The following is a 22,104-nucleotide window of genomic DNA, read 5'->3' on the forward strand; positions in this document are numbered from 1 at the left end:
GGGAATGGTCCCTACATTCGGGGGTGTTCCAGCAGTTGTGCCTTCGTTGGGGCACTCCAGATGTGAATCTGTTGGCGTCACATTAACAGGATAGTGCAGAGGTTTGTGGCCCGCTCCCGGGACCCTCTGGTAGATGCACTGGTGGCACCATGGGGTCAGTATCAGCTGCTGTCTGCCTTTCCTCCTCTTAAGTTGCTGCCAAGACTTCTTTGCAGGATCAAGGCGGAAGGGATTCTGGTCATTCTCGTGGCTCTGGACTGGCCTCGCTGAGCTTGGTACGCCAACCTAGTCAGGCTAGTCGCAGACTCTCCTTGGAGAATTCCTCTCAGGGAGGACCTATTATCTCCAGGGCCAATCTTCCATGCTGCTTTACGGTCGCTGGCTTTGTCGGCTTGGCTGTTGAAAGTCGGGTGCTGAAGGGCATGGGATTGTCTGCTACAGTGATTCCCACTCTGTATAAAGCGAGGAAAGCGACTTCTAGGATGATTTCTCATTGTACGAGAAAGTCGTATATTGCGTGGTGTGAGTCTCTTTGGTCTCCCCCTCGTTCTTACTCGGTGGCCTGGATCATGGCTTTCCTTCAGTGGGCAGTTGATCAAAAGTTGGCCTTGAGTACTGTCAAGGGTCAGGTTTTGGCTTTGGCAATTTTCTTCCAAAGGCCGTTCCCTGGGGCGTAACTTCTTTGGGGGGGTGCGACCTCTGTCACCAACTGGGGACCTTGATTTCATGCAGTCGGTTCTTCCAAAAACCTCCTTTTGCAAGTATTCGGGGGTTTCTAATGCCTACCTCATCATAGAAGGTTGCCTTCTTGGTGGCCATCTCTTCTGCGCACAGAGTGTTGGCACTGGCGACATTGTCCTGTCGTTCTCCCTATATGTTGGTTCATGGAGACGAGTGGTATTTCTTCCGGATCCCTACTTCCTTACGAAGGTGGTTTCTAGTGTTCACTTGAACGAGGACATTGTATTACCATCTTTGTGTCCTAAGCCCAAACATCCTATGGAACGTGCAATGCATACTCTGGATGTAGTTCGGGCAATCAAGATGTACTTGGCGACTACTGAGTCTTTTCGGAAGTCGGATTCGCTCTCTGTACTCACGGATGGCCCAAAAAATGGGCTGCCTTTGTCTGCTGCGACTATTTCCAAATGGATCAAACAGGCGGTGGTGCAGGCTTATTCAATTAAGGGCCAGGTTCTACCTTTCCCTGTTTCGGCGCATTCTACTCGGGTGCTTGGTGCTTCCTGGGCTTTTTGCCATACAGGCATCTGTGCTTCAGGTTGCAAGGTTGCTACCTGGTCGTCTGTTCACACCTTTACCAAACTATATATGGTGGATGTGCTGGCATCTGCAGATGCTTATTTTTATTTAATTTTATCAAATTTGGAGGGTTTTTTGACCTTCCTTGAGGGTGTTTCCGGTTTGTTTCAGGTGGGCCTCATCTTGCTCTTCTGATTAGTCCTTTGTTGCCTGGTTCGCTGTGTTTAGCCTTGGGGACTTGTTTTTTTTCTGCTGTTCCCACCCCTCATTTTACAGCACTGCTTTGGGACGTCCCTACTCATATGCATCAGGAACTGCGTCCGTCAACGAACGATAGAGAAAACTGGATTTTTTTGACTTACCGTAAAATCCTTTTCTCTAAGTTCATTAACGGACGCAGTACTCGCCTCTCTATTTTGAGTTGGGTTGGTGTTACTTCTTTGGCACTGCTTTGATACAAAACTGACATCCTATGCAGGAAGAGAGGAGGTGTACCCTCCGGGACTGCCCATAGGCGTAGCCAGAGCTTTTTTTCTGCCTAGTGTCCTATTCCTGTAGGGGGCAGTATAACCCTACTGATATGCTTCAGGAACTGCATCCGTCAATGAACTTGGGAGAAAAGGATTTTACGGTAAGTCAAAAATCCAGGTTTTTTTTTTTCTTGAGTAAATTATGGGGCACAAGATGAAGTATTCAAATACACACCGGGTTTTGGTGCTGCCTTAAGGAGCATAGCTGCTAGCAAAACAAAGCTGTAAGTAAAGCCCAATATACCCTCCACCACCCCCACTCCCTGGCTGCCTCGGTTTTGTAGCAAGCAATAGTAGGAATAGATCATAAGAACAGAGGGGAGAGACCTGTGTCCCATATATACTACAATAATAAGTAAAAAATAAAAATAACGTATTTACTTAACACGTTAAAAGGACACGGGATTAAATATTAAGGTACATTTGGATGTCCAACAGCACTCCAGCAAAGGAGTGGGCAACACAGTAACAAAGGGGCTAAAAGGCCCACACAAAAAAAAAGCAGTTGAGGGGAGGAGGACTCAACAATGGGCTGATACAGCCTGAGATCACCCAGATATCCTATTATAGGAATGCCCTGAGAGTAAAGCAGAGTAAGAATGTGGTTAACACCTTGGTGAAGACCTGAGGTGTAATGAACAGAGGGTAGGACAACTAACTGGTAATGTTGCATGCCCACAGAAAAATACAAGAAGCACATATGTTCCAGGAAGATGGTGACATGCAAGAAAGCAACTTTGATGTCTTCAGAGGCCAGGTCTCCAAGATGGAAAGAAGCAATGACTGACCTAGCAGCTTTTTTAAATACTTTTTTGTAACCAAAGGAAGGTTTGAAAACCATCAGATCCAGTATGAACCTTCTCTGGTGTTTGAACAGGGAACAAGTTTGACTTGAAAAACTAGTGCCTTTCGTTTCCAAGATAAAAGCTAAAACCCCTTGTGAGACAAACCCCTTGTGAGACAAGCTGTGCCAGAGCAGCATGGAGGTCCGGCAATCTTTGTGAGGATGCTGGCAAGTTTGACAGCATAAAAGCAGCATATCGGACAGCTTGGTTTTGCCAGTGTTCAATCTCCTGAGGGTAGCAGCATAATCCAAATATACTTGAATACTTACTCCTTTGTCCCTTAATTGCACAATTAGGAAACCAGTTTCTTTTTAAAATAAATCATTTTCTGAAAAGTAAGGTTTTCAAACTACTACGGCTTTACTTTGACAAGCAGTTACTAGACTTATATTTTGTTCCAGAGACCCAACACAAAGTAAGAGGAAACCTCCCCAAAGTGAAGAAAATGTTTGCCCTTGACTAATTTCACCAAGCCATTGTTAATTTCTCAAAAACCGTAAAACATGCTAATAAAATAACAAGTTATGACCCTATATAATACTAGAATGGTTTTGGTTGAAGTTCCACTTTCAACAACCTCAGTAGTTTTTTGTTTTGTTTTTTTAACAGATTTCCATGGCCCACTTTGGGATATTGGACACAGTTCACTGAAGCACTTGTATGAGAGCTTCATATGGTACTGTAGGAATGATGCCCACAGTCAGCCCAACAAGTGCTGCCCAAGGATAGGCACTACAGGGTGACATTGATGTCCAAATATTACATGTATGGGGTGGGTGAAAGGCAGTAGTCACTTAGTCCCATGATGCAACCACAGAATGATTGCATTGTCCACCCTTCCCAGGCAATATCCAGTCATCAATGAGGTAACTTTAAAATTATTTGTTGCTAATCATCTGCACTGTTTGTAAACCACGGCTGTTGTTTAAAAAAAAAAAAAGAAAAAAAAAAAAAACCCTGGAAGGCAATGGCACAAAATGAAATATTCACCCTGGAAGAAAACCCTCCAGTGCTGTACTGTCACCGCTGAGAGGACTGACATTTTCCCCCGGTCTTTCTTCCGGGTTTGCGCGGTTTGGCTATGTGATTTGCTGGAGCCGCTCTGACTTTCTGGCACAAAGCTCTGAAGGTCTGGTAAGGTATGCTGGACCTTCAGAGTGAATGTGGCGGTGACATAACTGGCTGCATCCAGGGTGAATATCTCCTATACCATGCACGTTTAGGAGATATTCATTTTACCTACAGGTAAGCCTTATTATAGGTTATATAATTAGAAAATTACTTCTTATAAAATATACAATAAACCCAATTTTGTCATGCATTTAGGCCAAAATTTGTCTTTGATAAAAACAATCTCAATAAGTGTATATTTATTGGTTTGCACAAATTATATTTTTGGGGTGTGCTCAGTATATAGCGACACTACTGGGTCTGCATCCATGCACCCTGAGTGCTCCGATAGTGAGGATGATTACTCTGTTCCTCTAGCCGCACTTAAATAGGTGTTGGTGGATGCACGGTTTGTTTCAGTGCATGAAACATTAAAAGCCACTGGTTCCCTTTGGAACCCTCCAAAGCGGCGAGAGTGCTCCTCTTTCCGCTTACCTTGACAACATTGTTCCAAAAACGGTGGGGTTGTCCAAAACGCAGTGGTTGCTAGGCGTTTTTTTTTTTTTTTCTCTGCTTGCAGTATCCTTATGAGGATTTACTGCGTAAAAGTTGGACAGTCGCACCTGTAGTGAACTCGCCGGTTTCCAGGTCAAATTGAGTTACCTTCATCCCGGTTGAGGAGTCCTCGTCCATTAAAAGGTCCAGCTAAAAAGAGGGCGGATGTTCTGGGCCCCCATATATGCGCTGTGGCTGGTTTAGCAGTTAGGTCATTAATTACTATTGCCCTGGTGTCGCAAACTCTGACCGAATGGGCTAAGCTTTTACGCTGGGACCTGGAGGGTGAATGGCTTCCCCCTCTCTTTGCAGAGCTGGAGGACTGGTTGGCCCAGGGGCTACAGTTTTGTCTGTGATGCCTCTTTGAATGCGACTCCATTGATTTCTAGGTTGTCTGTATCAGCAGTGGTCCTTTGGCATATTGTCTGGCTGAAATGCTGGTCTGCGGACTAGACTTCTAAGATGGCCTTATCTTATCTCCCTCTTGTAGGGGATCGCCTGTTTGGAGCTTCCTTGGATGACATCGTTAAGGGTCTTACTGGGGAAAGAGTTCTAGCCTTCCGCTTCTTCCGCAGGCTACCAAGGGCAAGAAGCCCTGTCGTAGACGTGGGCCATTCTCCTCGGCTCCTCAGCGGCCTCTTTGTCTCTCAGGAACTCAAGACAAGGGATCAAAAGTCAGGGCCTCCACCAGAGGTTCCCAGAGGACCTGGTCTGGCAAGCCACCAACGGGTTCTTCCAGACCTGCAGACAAGGCTGCCTCTGCATGAATCTGGGGTGGGGGGACAGCTTTCCAGATCCATGGACCTCCCTGGTACAGGACAAATGGGTCCACGAAGGTATTCAGTCAGGCTTCGAGACCTTGTCCTCCCGGAAAGTTTTTTTCCCTTCCAACCTGCTCTATTTCCCAGATCACTTACGGGGTCTCTTTGGGGCAGTGCAAGACTTATTTCAAGGGGTTATTGTTCCGGTTCCGACTTTGGAACATTTTTAAGGGTTTTTTACTCAAACCTCTTTACAGTCCCTAGGAAGGAAGGCAAGGTACATCCAATTCTGGACCTCAAGGCGCTATGCTGCTTTGTGCGAGTACAGAAGTTCCGCATGGAGTCAATTCACATGGTAGGTGGCGTCCCTACATCAGGTGGATTTCTTCTCGCATCTATCGACATTAAGGTCGCCTACCAGCACATTCTAATATGTGCTGGTCGCCAGCGCTTCCTCCCTACATCAGGGGGATTTCTTCTCGCATCTATCGACATTAAGGTCGCCTACCAGCACATTCTAATATGTGCTGGTCGCCAGCGCTTCCTCCATTTTGCCTTGGACGAGGATAATAATCGGTTTGTGGCACCTTCGCACCTCGGGTCTTAAGTGTAGGCCCCGGTGCTGGCATTGAGTCAGAGGGGGATCACGGTACTGGGGTACCTGAACGATCCTCTTGTGTGAGCAGAGTCTTGGACTGCTTGGATGGACTACTGGAGATTGCTCAGCGAACTCTGAGGGAGTTCGGTGGGATCCTGAACTTTCAGGAGTCTGCTTTGGTTCTTTTCACAAAAAATGGCCTCTCTGGGTCAGACTCTGGACTTGGCCTCAGCCAGAGTGGTTCTTCCTTGGGAAAAACTCCAGACATTGCAGGAGACAATTCAGCTTCTGTTGTTTAGCAGACAGTTATCCCTCTGGGTTCGCATGCATGTGCTGGGCCTGATGGTGTCCACCCTTGAGGCGGCCTGTTTGCACAGTTCCACACAAGATCTCTGCTAAAGAGATTCTGGTGAAATGGGTCAAGGATCCACGGTCTCTAGAGGTTGCTTCGCTCTCTGGTACTTCGACAGGGAAAACCCTTCTCCTCCTGTACTGGACGGTTGTCTCCGCGGAAACAAGCCTGTCTGGATGAGGAGACATCCTCAGCACAGACGTTGAACAAAATATGGCCTGAGTACCATCAAGGGACAGGTATCAGGTTCTGGCAGTCTTTTTAAACGACATTTGGCAACAAACTCCCTGGTGCGTACCTTTTTTTTTTTTTTCAGGATGTCCGACATTTTGTTCCTTCAGTGCGGGCTCTGTTGCTGCCCTGGAATCCTAATGTGGTGCTTTCAGCTCTACTGAGGCTTCTATCTGAAAATATTTGGGAAGTTTCCCTGTTTACGCTGCCCCAGAAGGTGGCCTTCTTTGGTGGCTATCACCTCTGCATGCACTTTATGGTGCTTTGCCTCTGTCCGTCATTCCTTCCTGAGGTGGTTTCTTGACTGTCATTTGAATGAAGACATTGTGTTGCGTTCCCTGTGTCCCAGGCCTAGACATCCCTGAAAATAAATTATGATGCATGTCTTGGATGTGGTCTGGCCAATTAGGGTGTACCTGGCAGCTACAGAGTCTTTTAGGAAGTTAGACTCTATATTTGAGCTCACGGACGGACCTCGCAAAGGGTTGTTTGCTTCTTCTACGACCATTTCCATCAGATGGTGGTTCAGGCCTATTGCATCATGGGTCAGGTTCCTTCTTTTTCCAGTTTAGGCGCACTCTACTAGGGCGCTTAGTGTCTTTCCCTCTTCTTCATGTGTCAGTGACGCAGGTTTGCAAGGCGGCCACCTGGTCGTCGGTGCACACTTTTACAAAGTTTTTTTGTAAAGTGATTGTGTTGGCATCTGCGGCTGCTTCTTTTGGCTGCAAGGTTTTGCTGGCTGCTATTTAGGGAACCTGGTTCTCTTTGAGGGTGTATGGTTTTTCAGGTGAGCTCCAGTTGTTTATGGTTGAGCGCTGTTACCTGGTTGACTATGGTTAGCCTTGGAAATTTTTTCTGATGTTTTTCCACCCCTCATGTTTACCACTGCTTTGGGATGTCCCAATGGTTAAGAAGAATCAAGAGCTCTGTCCGTCAATGAACATCAGAGAAATGGATTTTACAGTAAGTCAAAAATCATATTTTCTCTGATGATCATTGACGGACACAGTACCCACCCCTCTGTGGAGTTGTAATTCTTCTGATACTGCTTGTAACAAAATTGAGTACCTATAGCAGGGAGAGGGAGTATACCCCCTGTGACTGCCTATAGGCGTAGCCAGATTATTTTTCTGCCTAGTGTCCTACTCCTGTTAGGGGGCAGTATAATCTAATGGTTATGAAAATCAGGAACTGTGTCCGTTAATGAATATCCGAGAAATGGATTTTACAGTCAAAAATCCAATTTTTTTTTTTTTTTTTTTTTTTAACAGTTGTCATTTAAATGCTATATTGCTCACACATGCCATGGGAATGTGTGGAATTACACCCCAAAATACATTCTGCTGCTTCCACGGAGTATGGGGATACCCCATTTGTGAGACAGTCTAGCTGCGTACAGGACCCTGAAAACCAATCACAGCCTTCACCCTTTCTAAGGGTGTAAATTGTTGATTTCACTACCTATGACAGTTTTGGAAACCATTACATTTTTATACACATTAAGGCTGCATTCACACTTGAGCGTAGCGTTTTACCGCGATTTTTAAACCGCGATTTTACCGCGTTTTTTTTCAGGCGTTTTTGGAGGCAGGCATTGACATCTATCAAAAACGCTGGTAATCGGCCTAAAAAGAAGCTCATGTACTTTTTTCAGCTACAGGCGTTTTGCAAAACGCTCAGATGTGAACAGGGGCCATTTAAATGAATGGGGTTTTACTTGTTGGGCATTTTGGAACGTTTTTTTTTTTTTAGCGTTTTTGGAGCTGAAAAACACTCAAAAACGCCCAGGTGGGAATGGAGCCTTAGGCTGCTAGATAACTATAAACCTAATGTTTTACAATGTATCATTTCGTTGTTTTAGATCAAAGGAATGGACTTCCATCTGTTTGTGAGGACTTTTTCTGACACTTGTTGCTTACAAGTTAAAATCAGTATTTTTTGCTAGAAAATTACTTAGAACCCCCAATATATATATATATATATATATATATATATATATATATATATATATATATATATATATATATATATATATATATATATATATATATATATATATATATATATATATATATAGCGATTGTTGCAATCTTTTGACACACTGTATTTGCGCAGAAGTCTTTCAAACAGTTTTTTTGGGGAAAAAATACACTTTTTAATGAATTTTAAAAAAACTAAACAGTAAAGTTAGCCCAATTTTTTTGTACAATCTAAAAGATGATGTTACGCCGAGAATTGTGATCCTTCTTCTAAGCAAAAAAATGGATTCTCATTTTATCCAGAATCGTGCAGCTCTAGTATACAGTGCAGTAAAACAGTAGAATAGTGGTATCTTCAAAGAAAACTATGATTAACAATGAAAAACACAGCAACAATAAAACATTACAATATAGCAGTATATTATAAAGTAAAAGTGTAAGAACAGAAAACTCCATTAAATGACAACTATTTTTGACTTTTTTATATTTTAAATTTTTTTTTTTACACTTTTTTTGTAACTGTAAATAAAACTTTAAACCTTCCAGGCTAGGGCCTCTTAAAATGCAATACATAAATATTTGGTTCCTCAGGCCAGTGGGGGGTGGGACTTTGAGGCAGTTTGTAAGAAATGCAATGCGAGCGATTTATGCGATTTTTTCTTTTTTTTCAAAGTTTTCCGTAAAAAACATATTTATTTACAACTTCATACAGATGAATTTATTTGGTGCTGGGTGGGTGAGGTACCCATCCGTGATGGAGTGCAAGAAAGTAAAGGTGTGACACTGGTGATTATGGTGACTTTTTTTAGAAACACATTCCCTGACATCCATGCGTTTTTGGATGTTTCAGGGGGCGTCTAATTTCCAACGCGTTTCGGCTTCTGCCTATTTGGCCATGCCTTTTTCAAGGTTTCACCATATATATTTTTTGTGCAGTCTTAAGATCAGTGTATATGGAGGTACCTCTCTTTTTCTCCAGGGTAGCAACAGGATCCCCAAGAAAAATGGAGTACGGTGGAAGTTTTTTTTGATAGTCCAGAGGTGACAGCAAGCTTCCCTCAAAGTGTTTATGCTTTCTGTGGCAGGTTGTTCTCCCTTATTCTCTCTGTGGCTTGTGGTATTGGACAATCTTGTCCAGTAGGGGGAGTTTGTGTGAGTCCGTCCAGCCAGAGTCGGCTAGTCCACTTGTCCAGTAGGGGGAGTTGGTATGAGTCCGTTCAGCCAGAAATAAGGGCTTGTACCACCGTCTTCCGGGAGGTGCTTCCTCTCCAGTGCCCACTGGCCTGAGGAACCAAATATTTATGTACTTCATATCAGGGATGTTGGCACACTACTAATAGGAATTATCAACCTATACCACAATACTTAGTTCACTAGAGGTCAAAAACCCTAACTCTTAAAATGCAATAGCCATCTAACATCGTTCGAGACTCTATGTGAAAGTGTGCCCTGTACCGTGCCGTGCTGTACCCTATACTAATACTCTACTAGCGTGTGGTAGCGACGGAAACAGTCTCTGATGCAGAGACCAGGTTGGTCTAGGACAGGAGGTACAAAAATAGTAGGTTTGTCAAGCCTATATCCGCGTTTTCTACAGACATGACATCTTCTTTGGGGTGTTCTTTGGGTAGGGGTACCAGGGAGGACATCCAAAAAATGCCTCTTATGCAGCCGGCTCACTGCATCTGGATTGTGAATTTGGGCCACAGCACCTTCTGGATACAAAGGGGCTGTGATGACCTCTTCCTGGAATTTTAGGAAGGATCCACGTTCTTCCTAATGCTTTTGTAAAGCATATAAACGTTCAGCAGAGCCAATTGCATTAAGTATACAGACACTTTCTTTTACCAGCATCTGGCCTTACGGCAATTGTACGGCGCCGTCATCTGGTCATTGAAGTCCACCCCTCCCATGTTAAGGTTGCATTTGTGGACACAGAGGGGCTTCTCAACCACACCAGTCGTCGTTGCAATTTGGACTGTCATATCTGCGTGAATGGAGGACAGAACGAAAACATTCCGGTGTCACCTCCACTTCACTGCAAGCAATTTATTACACTTCAAGCAGGCTCCCCCCCCCCCCCCCCCGCCCCGTCTAAGTCGGGAATCTACAAGGCGTTGGAAGCCCTGCCGATTAGGTCGCACGGTGCCACATGCACCAATTTCAGAATCAAAAAGGTGACCAGAAATTGGCACGCTTGTGTAATAAGTGTCCGCGTATAAATGGTACCCCTTTCCGAATAAGGGTGACACCAAGTCCCAAACAATCTTGACGCTGCTCCCCATGTAGTCTGAGCAGTTGGGGGGCTCCGCATTGCTATCTTTACTCATGTAAATCCAGAAACTACATGTACAGCCTGTTGCCATGTCACAGAGCTTATACATCTTAGCCCCAAATCTGGCATGCTTGCTGGGGAGAAACTGGTTTGAAAGCAAGGTGGACAGAAAATTTAATCAGGAACTCATCAACGCAGACAGCTTGTTGGGGCATATACAAGGCTGCAAACTTTTGGTTGACGTGATTTACAAGGGGCCTAATTTTGTGCAGCCGGTCATATCCAGGGTCAACCAAAGCGCAATATAGTTCATTGTCACTAAAGTGCATGATCTGCAAGATTTGCTCTCATCTAGTCCTGGCAATGGAAGCAGAGAACACGACATATGATGATTTTGGTCAGTGGACCAATATGAGCAACTCACCCTTTTTAGTAATGCCCGTGAGGAGGGACAGGCCCAGAAAGGTTTTAAATTTGGAAACGGTGATACGTTTCCATGCAAATTCTCTGGGAAGGGTCAAATTTGGATTTGTGGCGATGAATTGATCGGCATATAAATTGCTTTGGTCCACAATAGATCTGTAAAGATCTTCTGTGAAAAACAGCTCATAAAAACCAAGGGGAATAAAATCGGCTGGTTCCATTTTAATTATGGATTGGCCAGTGAATGGGGGAAGGTACGGGGCTGCAGAAGTGGTGGGTTCCCAATCGGGATTTGCAAGCGCATCGGGAAAGACACTATGGGCTCTACAGGTCTGTCTTTGAATTATTGGTGGCTGTGGGACACTACTTGTGCTAGCCACCGCACCAGCTTGAACTGCACTTATGGGACTCGCCACATCACCAAGTGTTACTGTAGTGCTGGTTTGACTATAACCAGGGTGTACTAGGCCACTGGTGCTTGCCAGTTTACCAGAAGGTTGAGCAGCACTAATACCGACACTCTGCTGCATACGAGAACCCTGCGGTTGTTGCACCACAGCAACAGAACAGGTTCGGGTACATCTGACCTTAACAGGGACTACTCCATTGTCAGAGCGATCTGTTAGAGGGCCGCTCCTCTCTACAGGTTCGATTACTGAGCCTGATTCTAAAAGTGAGGCTTCCCCATTGCTCTCATCTGTCATGCTCAGCACCGTGTAGGCCTCTTCGCTAGTGTACATCTGTTTGGACATTTTGGCCAATAATTTTTATAAGTACCTAGTGTGACTCACAGGTAAAAAAAGCACCTGGATGTCAAGGATTGTTTGAACCACTACTAAAAAACTGAACTGCTAGTGGTAGCAGAGATCAGGCCTGACTCTGCCAATGCTGCGGTTTAGTGTGCTGTGAATGGGAAGTGACAGTAATCTGCTGATACTGCACTTCTTGGGGAGTGGGTGGAGGGGCTAAACACAGGTGCTGGCAGGTGTCAGGGCTGATCCTGCTAATGCTGCCTTTTGGGAACATTGATCCGTTCAGACACTATACTAGTAATGGAGGTGCTTGTGTGTGTGTGTCACTGGCAATCAAAGGGTTAAAATGTATTACTAAATATGCAGCAGGCAATCTGACACTGTCCTGGATTGATGCTAACATTAATGCTAACTGATGTCAGCTGTGACACTAATACAGTGATCAGAAAATAGATCTGTACACTAGAATAGTGATACTGTGACAGGGCAATGAAGAGGTTAATGTTAACTGTTGTCAGGGTGTTAAATCTTTTTTTAAGGGATATATATATATATGACGGGTACCCTAAAGCAATCTGGGACTGCTGTTAACTACCACTAACTGCCTCTCACACTAAACTGAAGTCACAAGTGACACTAATACATTGATAAGTAAATTATCTGTATACTGTTTATAGAGACACTGAGAAAGGGAGAGAGAGGGTTAACTGGGGGATGATCAGGGGGTTAAATATGTGCCTATGTGTACTGGTGTCAGTGTGTAGTGCTTGTGTACTCACGGTGGAACCAAAAAGGGCTCCAGGAGAGAGACTGCGACGGGTGGTCAGCAACTGGTCAATTATAACATGTTTTCTGTCTGTGTTTCAGGGCCCATGCTCACAGCATGTAAAAAAATAAAAAATGCTGCTTTTACAGGCATTATTTCTCTGCCAAAAAAAGCTTGAAGAAGCGTGTGCTTTTTTGTGCTCCTTTTTGTACTTTTTTTTTTTTTTTTTATTGCTCCTTTTTGAGGTTTAAGTTTTTTTTCTTTTTTTTTTCCTAAAACAAAGCTGGAGTCTGGCTTTAAATTGTTAGTCATTTATGTAAAGTTCATGTAACATTACCCTCTCTACTGATTGACAATGCCGCTGTCCAAGGGTGGCTATGTTGCCCCTCCATATATACAGTGAAGGAGTGAATGTAGCTATCCTAAGATAGAATGTTTTACTGGCTGATCACCAGATGAAAAAAGTCATAAAAGCTTAAAAAAGAACTAATGCAGCCATTACATACAATAATTGGTAAGCTAGAATAAATTACCTTTTTGTTTTGTTGTTTGACGCCTAAATCATAATATATATTCATATGTCTTTACGTCTTTCATGATAAATTGTTTTATCATACTGCGCTTATGAGTTATTAGTAACCACCTGCAAGTTATAATATCCCTAAAAAGAAGGTATACATCACAGATGTGTTTTACATAAATTACCCTATTTTTATTTTACCTTTCCAACTAGTAAAAAAGTAATTTGATCAAGTTTGATTCCTATCAAATGCAGTCTGAAACACTGAATAGATCTTGCAATGTGTTGAAACAAGCTGGAAGGACATCATTTTGTTTCTGGGAGATTCTAGTTAACAGAAGCAAATGATATTCAAAAGAAAACTAAAAGTCAGACATGTCTTTCTCAATCAGCAGCAAAGACAACAGCTAGCCCTTTAAGTCAGATGTTGTAAACTGACCTTTAAAAAAAAGGAAGGTCTGAGTAGTTTTCCACAAATGCTAATGGCCCAGAAAACATGTTTACTAAAGGCAGGAAATAGGACTTTAATGCTGCTACTGTCTCAAAGCATCCAGAAAGACACTCTCATTCTCAGATGTCTTTAGTCTCTGCCTCCCAGGTCTAGGGTCAAAGCAGCACCAGCAGGCAGATAGGTAAGGGCTAAAGGTTTGATCAGTCTGTGATGGCTCCACTCACTCTGCATTTGTCTCCAAGGTACATCAGCCCAGGGGGGACAGGCGGGCTCTGGTTCTACTCATTTTCTATTATCCATGTGACTAGTCTCTGGCATGCTGGAGTCACTTTGATTTGCTTGATACACTGCTTGACAAAGCTGGGTGATGGCTGAAAAGTGGATCCAGCTGCTCTGAAAAGCGCACACCTGACATGCCAGTCCTGGTGCGGGCACATCACGGGGAGCGTTTTTTAATTCAATGTAATTTATGCATTCTCGCAGTCCTGTGTGTGCCTGGTTTGTCATCCCCAGCCCAGATGAAGGCTGACAGTTGTCATCCAGGGCCTGAAGGTAGCCTCACATAATGACACATTAGACATACTAATGATGTTTTCTTCCAGCATAATGTTTTCTTCTCAACTTTGTTTTTTTTTTTTTTTTCTTCCTCCCTCCTCCTTCCTATCAACAAAAGGAATGCTTAGGACACAAGCACGCCAAGGAGATTATGTTTGCATCGAGTGTGGAAAGTGTTTCACCCAGCCAAGCCATTTAAGGACCCACATGAGGTCCCATACAGGTAGATCCTACTCTTAATTGTCTCAGTGGCAACATTTGTACGATTTGTAAGACTAACCTGTTTGAAAATACTGTTTGTTGCTTTGGCTTTATGTATATACTTGCATTTTCTGTCTTTTCTGAATTTAAGGGAAATTTGTGGTGGTTTTGAACGGAAATAATTTGCAGGGCTGTGATGGGATTTATTTGAGTTTGTCCTGAGAAGGGACTTTGTATTAATAGCAGAAGAGGTTTCAGTCTTGGCTGTATTTTAACTTCCTGCGGCCTCCTAAGAGTTAAAGCCATCTGTTGAGATGTGTCAGCTGTACGTTCCTGTTGGTGATTCAGGAGAAGAATCTCTTTTTGATGGGAAAGGTTAACAAAAGAAGGCAATGATTATGAATAAATATGCAAGTGATTCATTTTGCCACAAGCACACCGATATACAGCTACTCATTTCTGCATATCATTAACCCCTGTTTTACATGATCATCTCCATTCTCACCTTATGACATTTTTCTTTATGGGAAAATGCCCTCTCTAGTCTGGACAGTGATAATTGAAACATAATTAACACAGCCATTTTATTAATATGTGTTTAAACCTAGACCAATTTATTTGTTGCTCTTATTACACTGTAAGCTAGGTAGAGATGAAATGTGCTATGAGCAGTCTGACAGCTTTAGACTAGTGGGCTTTGGTGCAGAAGTGTGAATGATGCATACATAAGCCACTCTGATGTGAAATGACAGAGGCCAAATGGTAAGTAATGCAAGTAGAGGGTCCCTTTATACACACACTGATAATTAATGTTGTCAGTGATTGCTTTCTTCAGCACCAAAATCTGAATTAAAAAGGGCAGTGGCCTTAGGCTGCCATTAGCACACACTCTCACTGAAAGTGTTACAGTAAATTGGTATGTACTGGCCACAGGCAAGTAGCTGGTGTCTTTTTTTTTTTTTTTTTTTTCTTTCTTTTTTTTTTTTTTTTCCTCCTCCCTTCCCTGTTTAATGTGGTTAAACTGTAATGGTCTCTATGATGTACACACACTAACTCAAGCTTCAATGCTCCTCTGTTTAACAAGACCCCTTGTTCCCACAGTGGTTTTTGAGTCTAATGGACTCCGAGGTACTGAAGTTCACACCACCTCCGCAGATGCCCCAAAACAAGTATGTTGTCAATGAATTGAGTGTTTGGTTTTTTGATGATTGCTGGGGAGAAAAGTCGCATAGCAGTACTCCTCAGTAAAGCACTGACCTTTTTTTTTATCATCAATGCCAAGATTGTCACTTGTATACTGACCCACTATGAGAATATTTAGCCTTCCCAAAAACTGGAACAAATAACCAATCATGCGCTATACGCTTCTTGATAACTTGATAGAAATCCTCTTTATATATACAGATTCTATATTTATAAAAAGGAGGAACCTGTCTGTGTTTTTCTGAAGAGTATACTTCCAGTGTCTGCTCATGAACTCTCTCTAGAGCAATGCCTTACCCTGACCTTCCAGCTTCTGTGGACTCTGTATGGTGGTGTGCTTTCCTCTTTCTGATGTCCAATGTCTTCTGTCTTAACAGACTCCCTTTCTACTTACTTCTGATTTCTACATCCTTTACCTGTAGAAGAATGTGAACACACTTTCTTGTTGAATGAAATGTACCTGAAGCCACTTATGACCATAGTCACATGACTAGTGTTTTTTAGCAAAAAAATCAATTGTAAAAGACTTAAACATTTAAAACCTGCCATGCAAAATTCACAAGCAGATAACATTTACGTTTCCACGCTCTTTTTACAGAGAAGAAGCATCTGTGAAGAATTCTTTTAGGGAGTTAATCACAAATAAAAATGTTTTCATTTTCCACATCCTGTGATGCACCATAAACATTTGCTATTCCTTGATGCAATTTTAATTTGGCTCAATAAAAATGTAGTGATCTTCAAGAAAAGTTGAGAACTAACCATGTTTGTTGCCTTTTATTAGCAGTAAGATTAACTAAGCCATGGAACAGATGCTTCTAAGAAATTCTAGCTTTAATGGAACCGCAAAGGATGATATGTTCGTCTTATATTTCTGCCTTGTATGTCATGAATTACATAGGAGGCCACTCTTACAAATGTCATACCACGTCCCTTAAAACCAGAAAAATAAATATCATAGTATTGTAGCATGTCAGTTAATAATTACTAACTTGAGGGTTAGCCTAAGGTACAGTATACAGTATATGTATCTTTTACAGTAGTTTGTATATGGTATATTCTTACACTTTTCTTTTCTTGAATCTAAGTGGAACAAGACATTATTTTATTAATTTGGAGAGTCTACATATTTTGTAGCCAATTAACTGAATTGGCCCAGTTTAATTGTGCTTCTACAACCTTCTCACGCTCTAAATTTGTGTTAAATATATATTGAGACGCTTCAAAATACTAACATTTACAAGGACATTGTTTTTTCTTTTTTTTTTTTCTTTTTTTTTTCTTTTTATCAGTAGGAAGTGCTCTTAGACACACTCATTTGATTGATTAAAGGCTTCAACAATAATTCAGTACTGTGCTTAAGACTTCTGCTGGCTTCCAGGCATTACACAAGCCCATGCCTTTTGTTAGACTTCTCTTCCTCAGGCATACCAAGGTGTCCTATCATATCGTGCACATTGGAAATAGATTTTTTTGTTTAACCAGTGCAGGACAACCCTTCCATAGAAAAAAACGCATTCTCTAGTGGTCAGGAACAGCGTTCTTACCGAAAGGATGAATTTCATGACACATTGTTAGACCATATTGTCGGAAATAGGATCTTTCTTAAGTAAAAATAAACCCATTATATTGGCATTTTCTTTGGCTGCAGGATAAGTACAAACACAATGCTTAAGTGGCCACAGCAGCACAGGGACATTTTGTATGGTAAATCCTACCTGTAATAGAAAAGGCGTTCTACATGATGGCCTACATGTTGTGATGCAACCTCTTTGTTCCGGTGTAATTATTTGACCAGCCCAATGATTATTCCCACTCACTCATACATTACAGGATAGCCGAAAGTAGGAAACCCTGCACACAACAGGGAAAACATATTCAACCCGCCAAATACTTGCAGTTTGGGTAAAATCAAGAGGTTGCATATTAACAATTTCGCTGCCAGAAAAGTGTAGAGCCTCTTTTATTACAGGTATGATTTAACATAAAAGTGCTGACGGTCACATTATGTGAAAGCACAACGTCATGTTAATGGTCACAGATTTATAGAGATTTTTTTTGTTTGGTGTAAGAATGTCTATTCTGCAAAGTTTACAGTTTCCTTTGCTCTCCTCCCTGTCTTCCAATCTGAAGAGGCCATACCCATAGATGAGGAATGCCTTTACCCTTGTAGTGTACACACTCATCCTTTGCTATAAGACTGCATTTACAGATTGTTCTGTTGTGACAAAAACTCACAGCAGAAGTCTGGGTAGGAAATAGAACCCCTATAAAACATAACGTAAAGCAGAACACTTTTATATGCACTATAGTTATTTTACAGAAACGCGTGTTAAGGGGAAATCAAGGTATTCGCATTAATTTAAGAGCAACTGGAATGTGAGTAGGGGATTCTTCAGCATGCAGCAGTTTGATTTTATAAATGTATGCATTGTTCGTTGAATATAGACCTGCATATACAACCCCAATTCCAAAAAAGTTGAGACGCTGTGAAAAATCTAAACGTACCATTTTAGGAAAAAGGTCATTTTGAAATTGATGGCAGCAACACGTCTCAGTTGGGACAAGGTAACAAAGAGCTGGAAGATTATGGGATACTTACAAGGGAGAGCTGGAAGAATACTTTGCAACTAATTAGGTTAATTGGCAACAGGTCAGTAACATGATTTGGTATAAAAAGAGCATCTAAGAGAGTCACACTGTCTCAGAAGGAAAGCTGAGCAGAGGTTCATCAATCTGCGAAGAGCTGTTTATAAACAATTGTCCAACAATTTCAGATTAATGTTACTCAACGTAAAATTGCAAAAACTTTAAATATATAATCATCTACAGTACATAATAATAAAAGATTCTGAGAATCTGGAGAAATCTCTGCGCAAGAGGCAAAGTCCAAACTCAATTTTGGTTGTCTGTGATTTTCGGGACCTAAGACACCACTGCAGTAAAACAGGAATCCTTGCATGTGAACATCACTGCATGTGCTCAGGAATACTTCCAAAAATCCCTGTCGGTCAACACAGTTCGCTGTGCCATCCAAAAATGCCAGGTAAAGCTATATTATGCAAAGAAGAAGCCATATCCGAATATGATCCAGAAATACCGCTGTATTTTCTGGGCCAACGCTCATTTAAAATGGTCTTTTGCAAATTGGAAAATTGTTTTGTGGTCAGACTATTCAAAATTTGACATTCTTTTTCACAAACATGGGCACTGTGTCCTCCAGACTAAAAGAGTTGAGTGACCTTCTGGCTTGTTAGCAGCGCTCCATTCAAAAGCCTGCATCTCTGATGGTATGGAGGTGCATTAGTGCGTATGTAATGGGCAGCTTGCACATCTGGAAAGGCAGCCTCAATGCTGAAAGATCTATATCCAGGTTTTAAAATGGCATATGCTTCCATCCAGGTGGCACCTTTTTTAGGGAAGGCCTTGCAGATTTCTGCAGGACAATGCTAAACCACATACATCATCCATGAAAAAAAATCCAGGTGCTTAATTGGCCTGCCTGCAGTCCATGCCTTTTACCAATTGAAAATTTGTGGCGCATCTTTAAATGACAATGAAGGCCCAGGACTGTTGAGCAGTTAGAACCCTAAATCGAGCAAGAATGGGGCAACACTCCTCTCCCAAAACTCCAGCAACTGGCCGCCTCAGTTTTCAGGTGTTTACGAAGTGTTGTTAAAAGAATAGGAGATGCTACACCTATTACTCCAGCAATGTAAACATGGCCCTGTCCCAACTTTTTTGAGACATGATGCTGACATCAATTTCAAAATTACATTTGTTTTCTTAAAATGGTACATTTTCTCAGTTTTTAAACTTTTGATGTTTTGTATTTTCTATTGTGAATGAAATAATGACCTTTTGCCACTTATGAGATTTACAAATCATTGCATTCTGTTTTTATATAGATTTTACACAGCGTTCCAACTTTTTTCGAATTGGGGTTGTAGAAAGTGAGTCTAGGAACAGTATGAGAAGGTGATGACGTCTGAGGAAACTATATTTTTTTCCTATAAAACTACTTCTGTACATGGTGATTAAATACTAACCTCTAAGATTGCGTTAATCTTCCTACAATTCCTTACAAACATAAATATTATTTTTGAATTGCTCTATGCGATGGCAGATTAGTTAGAAAGCCCCTTTACAAAATGGCCAACTTTGAAATATATTTGCATGTTGATCATGTACAATGTGTACAGTAGTTTATTTTATTATCTTTATGGTTCCATTTGTGGGGATGGGTAAATATCTATTATCAAATGATGTATTTTTAAATCCTAAATTTATGAGACTTTTAATTCCTAAACAAAAAGGCCAGTCATCACGGATATTATTATAATTGGTATTCACTATTTCTAAACTTTTTTTGTGGCGAACAATCAGAACCCTGTAATAGGCCTTTGTAAAAATTTTAAATCTGTAATCATTTTCAACACACTTTTCCACAATTCTTTTATTCATATTTGTTATGCATAATTACAAAAGTTGAAAAAGACACAAGTCCATCTAGTTCAACAAAAAATAAATAACCCTACAATCTTATACACAATCCTATACCATAGTTGGTCCAGAGGAAGGCAACAAACCCCAGCAAAGCATGATCCAATTTGCTACAGCAGACGAAAATATTCCCTCTTGATCCCCCGAGAGGCAATTGGATTCTCCCTGGACCAACTTTACCTATAAATGTTAGATACCCAGTTATATTTGGAGATGAAATCTCTTTTCCTCTAGACGTAAAGCATGCCCCCTTGTCTTCTGTGATGACCTTAAAGTAAATAACTTAACGCCAAGTTCACTATATGGCCCCCATTACTATTTGTCCATATTGATCATATCCCCCTTAATCCCCTCTTCACAAAAGAGAGAATAATTTTAGTTCCTCTAATCTTTTCTCATAACTAAGCTCCTGCATGCCTCCTATCAGTTTGGTTGGCCTTCTCTGCACTTTCTCCAGTTCTCGGATATACTTTTTGAGAACTGCTGCCCAAAACTGAACTGCATATTCCAGATTGAAATCTTACCAATGATTTGTTCAGGGGCAAAATGATAACTCTCTCTCTCTCTCTCTCTCTCTCTGAAGTCCATACTGCTCTTAATACAAGAAAGGACTTTGCTCGCTTTGGAAACCTCAGCTTGGCATTGCTAATATTAAGCTTATGGTCTACCAAAACTTCTAGATCCTTCTCCACTATTGATACCCCCAGTTGTACTCCCCCCCCCCCCCCCTTAATATGGATGATGAATACATATTCTTAGGCCCCCATGTGCATTACTTTACATTTATCAACATTAAACTTCATTTGCCACAGTTTCCCAATTAAACAGTGCATTGAGGTCGAGTTGTAAGTTGGGGACATCCTGTAAGGACGTTATTCCACTGCATAGCTTGGTGTCATCTGCATACACTGAAATGGTACTTTTAATCCCAGACTCTATAGCATTTAAAAAGATATTACAAAATAAGGGTCCCAACACTGAACCTTGGGGTACACCACTAATAACCTTAGACCATTTAGAATAAAATTTATTAACCACTACTCTCTGAATTCTATCTTTAAGCCTGTTTTCTATGCATTGACAAGCTGATCTTTACAAGCCTGTAGTCTTTACCTTACACATTAGCCGTGTGTGGGGAACTGTGTCAAACACTTATGCAAAATCCAAGTATACAACGTCCACATCCACCCCTCTGTCCAAAGTCTCATTTTCTAATATCTAAAAAAAAAAAAAAAAAACTTGTTAAAATGAACTATTCTGTTGCAGTAGATTTGCACAGAGCAGCTCGGATCCTCCTCTTATCTAGTCCCTTTTAAGCTCTCCTGGCCCCTCCCTCCTGCTGAGTGCCCCCACAGCAAGCAGCTTGCTTTGGGGGCACCCGAGCCTAGTCACAGCTCCCTGGGTCCATTCAGACATGGAGCTGCAGCCGGGCCCGGCCCTTTCTATTTTCATTAGCTGACTGACTTTGACAACAGCAGGAACCAATGGTGCTGTGCTGCTGTCTCAGCCAATGAGGGGAGTCCCGGACGCCTGAGACATTAGTAAGCGGGGTCCCCCAAGGCTCAGTCCTGGGACCAACCTTGTTCAATTTATTCATAAACAGCATTGAGGTCGGGATCAGGAGTTTGATATCAGTTTTTGCAGATGCAACAAAATTGGCCAGGGCAATAACTGCACAGCATGAAGCAGATATCCTACAGAAGGACCTGGACAAAATAACGGAGTGGGAAACGACTTGGCAAATGAGGTTTAATGTGGAGAAGTGTAAGGTTTTGCACTTGGGGACTAGAAACATAAAAGCACAATAAACGTTAGGAGGGGGAACCCTTGGGGGAATCAAAAATGGAGAAAGATCTGGGAGTCTTGGTTGATGATAGATTAGGCAATAGCATGCAATGTCAAGCGGCAGCTGCCAAAGCCAGCAGAATATTAGCATGCATAAAGAAAGGGATGTATTCCAGAGATAAGACTATAATCCTTCCACTTTATAAAACTCTGGTCCGACCACATCTGGAGTATTCTGTCCAGTTCTGGTCACCAGTCCTCAGGAGGGATGTGTTGGAGCGGGAGAGAGTCCAGAGAAGGGCAACTAAACTGATTAGGGGATTGGAGGACATTAATTATGAAGAGCGTCTGCAATCGCTTGATTTATTCTCCCTGGAGAAGAGACGCCTGAGGGGGGACATGATAGCAATTTATAAATATCTCAATGGGGATCTCAGCTTAGAAAAAAA

The 22,104-nt window shown here is 42.0% G+C and overlaps 1 protein-coding gene across 2 annotated transcripts in view; it reads left to right on the forward strand.

Moving 5' to 3' along the window:
* The window catches only part of ZNF516 (zinc finger protein 516), a 97,628-nt gene that overhangs the window by 68,608 nt on the left and 6,916 nt on the right, over positions 1–22,104 (forward strand). Inside the window, exons 4-5 of one of the 2 annotated variants that reach the window (XM_082258083.1) lie at positions 14,082–14,186; positions 15,266–15,333. In XM_082258083.1, the coding sequence (XP_082114209.1) occupies positions 14,082–14,186; positions 15,266–15,333 (173 nt within the window). The remainder of the gene's footprint in view (positions 1–14,081; positions 14,187–15,265; positions 15,334–22,104) is intronic. The other variant, XM_082258082.1, reaches the window with a different exon arrangement.

Source organism: Pelophylax lessonae, assembly GCF_965119305.1.
Source record: "Pelophylax lessonae genome assembly, chromosome: 5".
In the NCBI taxonomy this organism is placed as follows: Eukaryota; Metazoa; Chordata; class Amphibia; order Anura; family Ranidae; genus Pelophylax; species Pelophylax lessonae.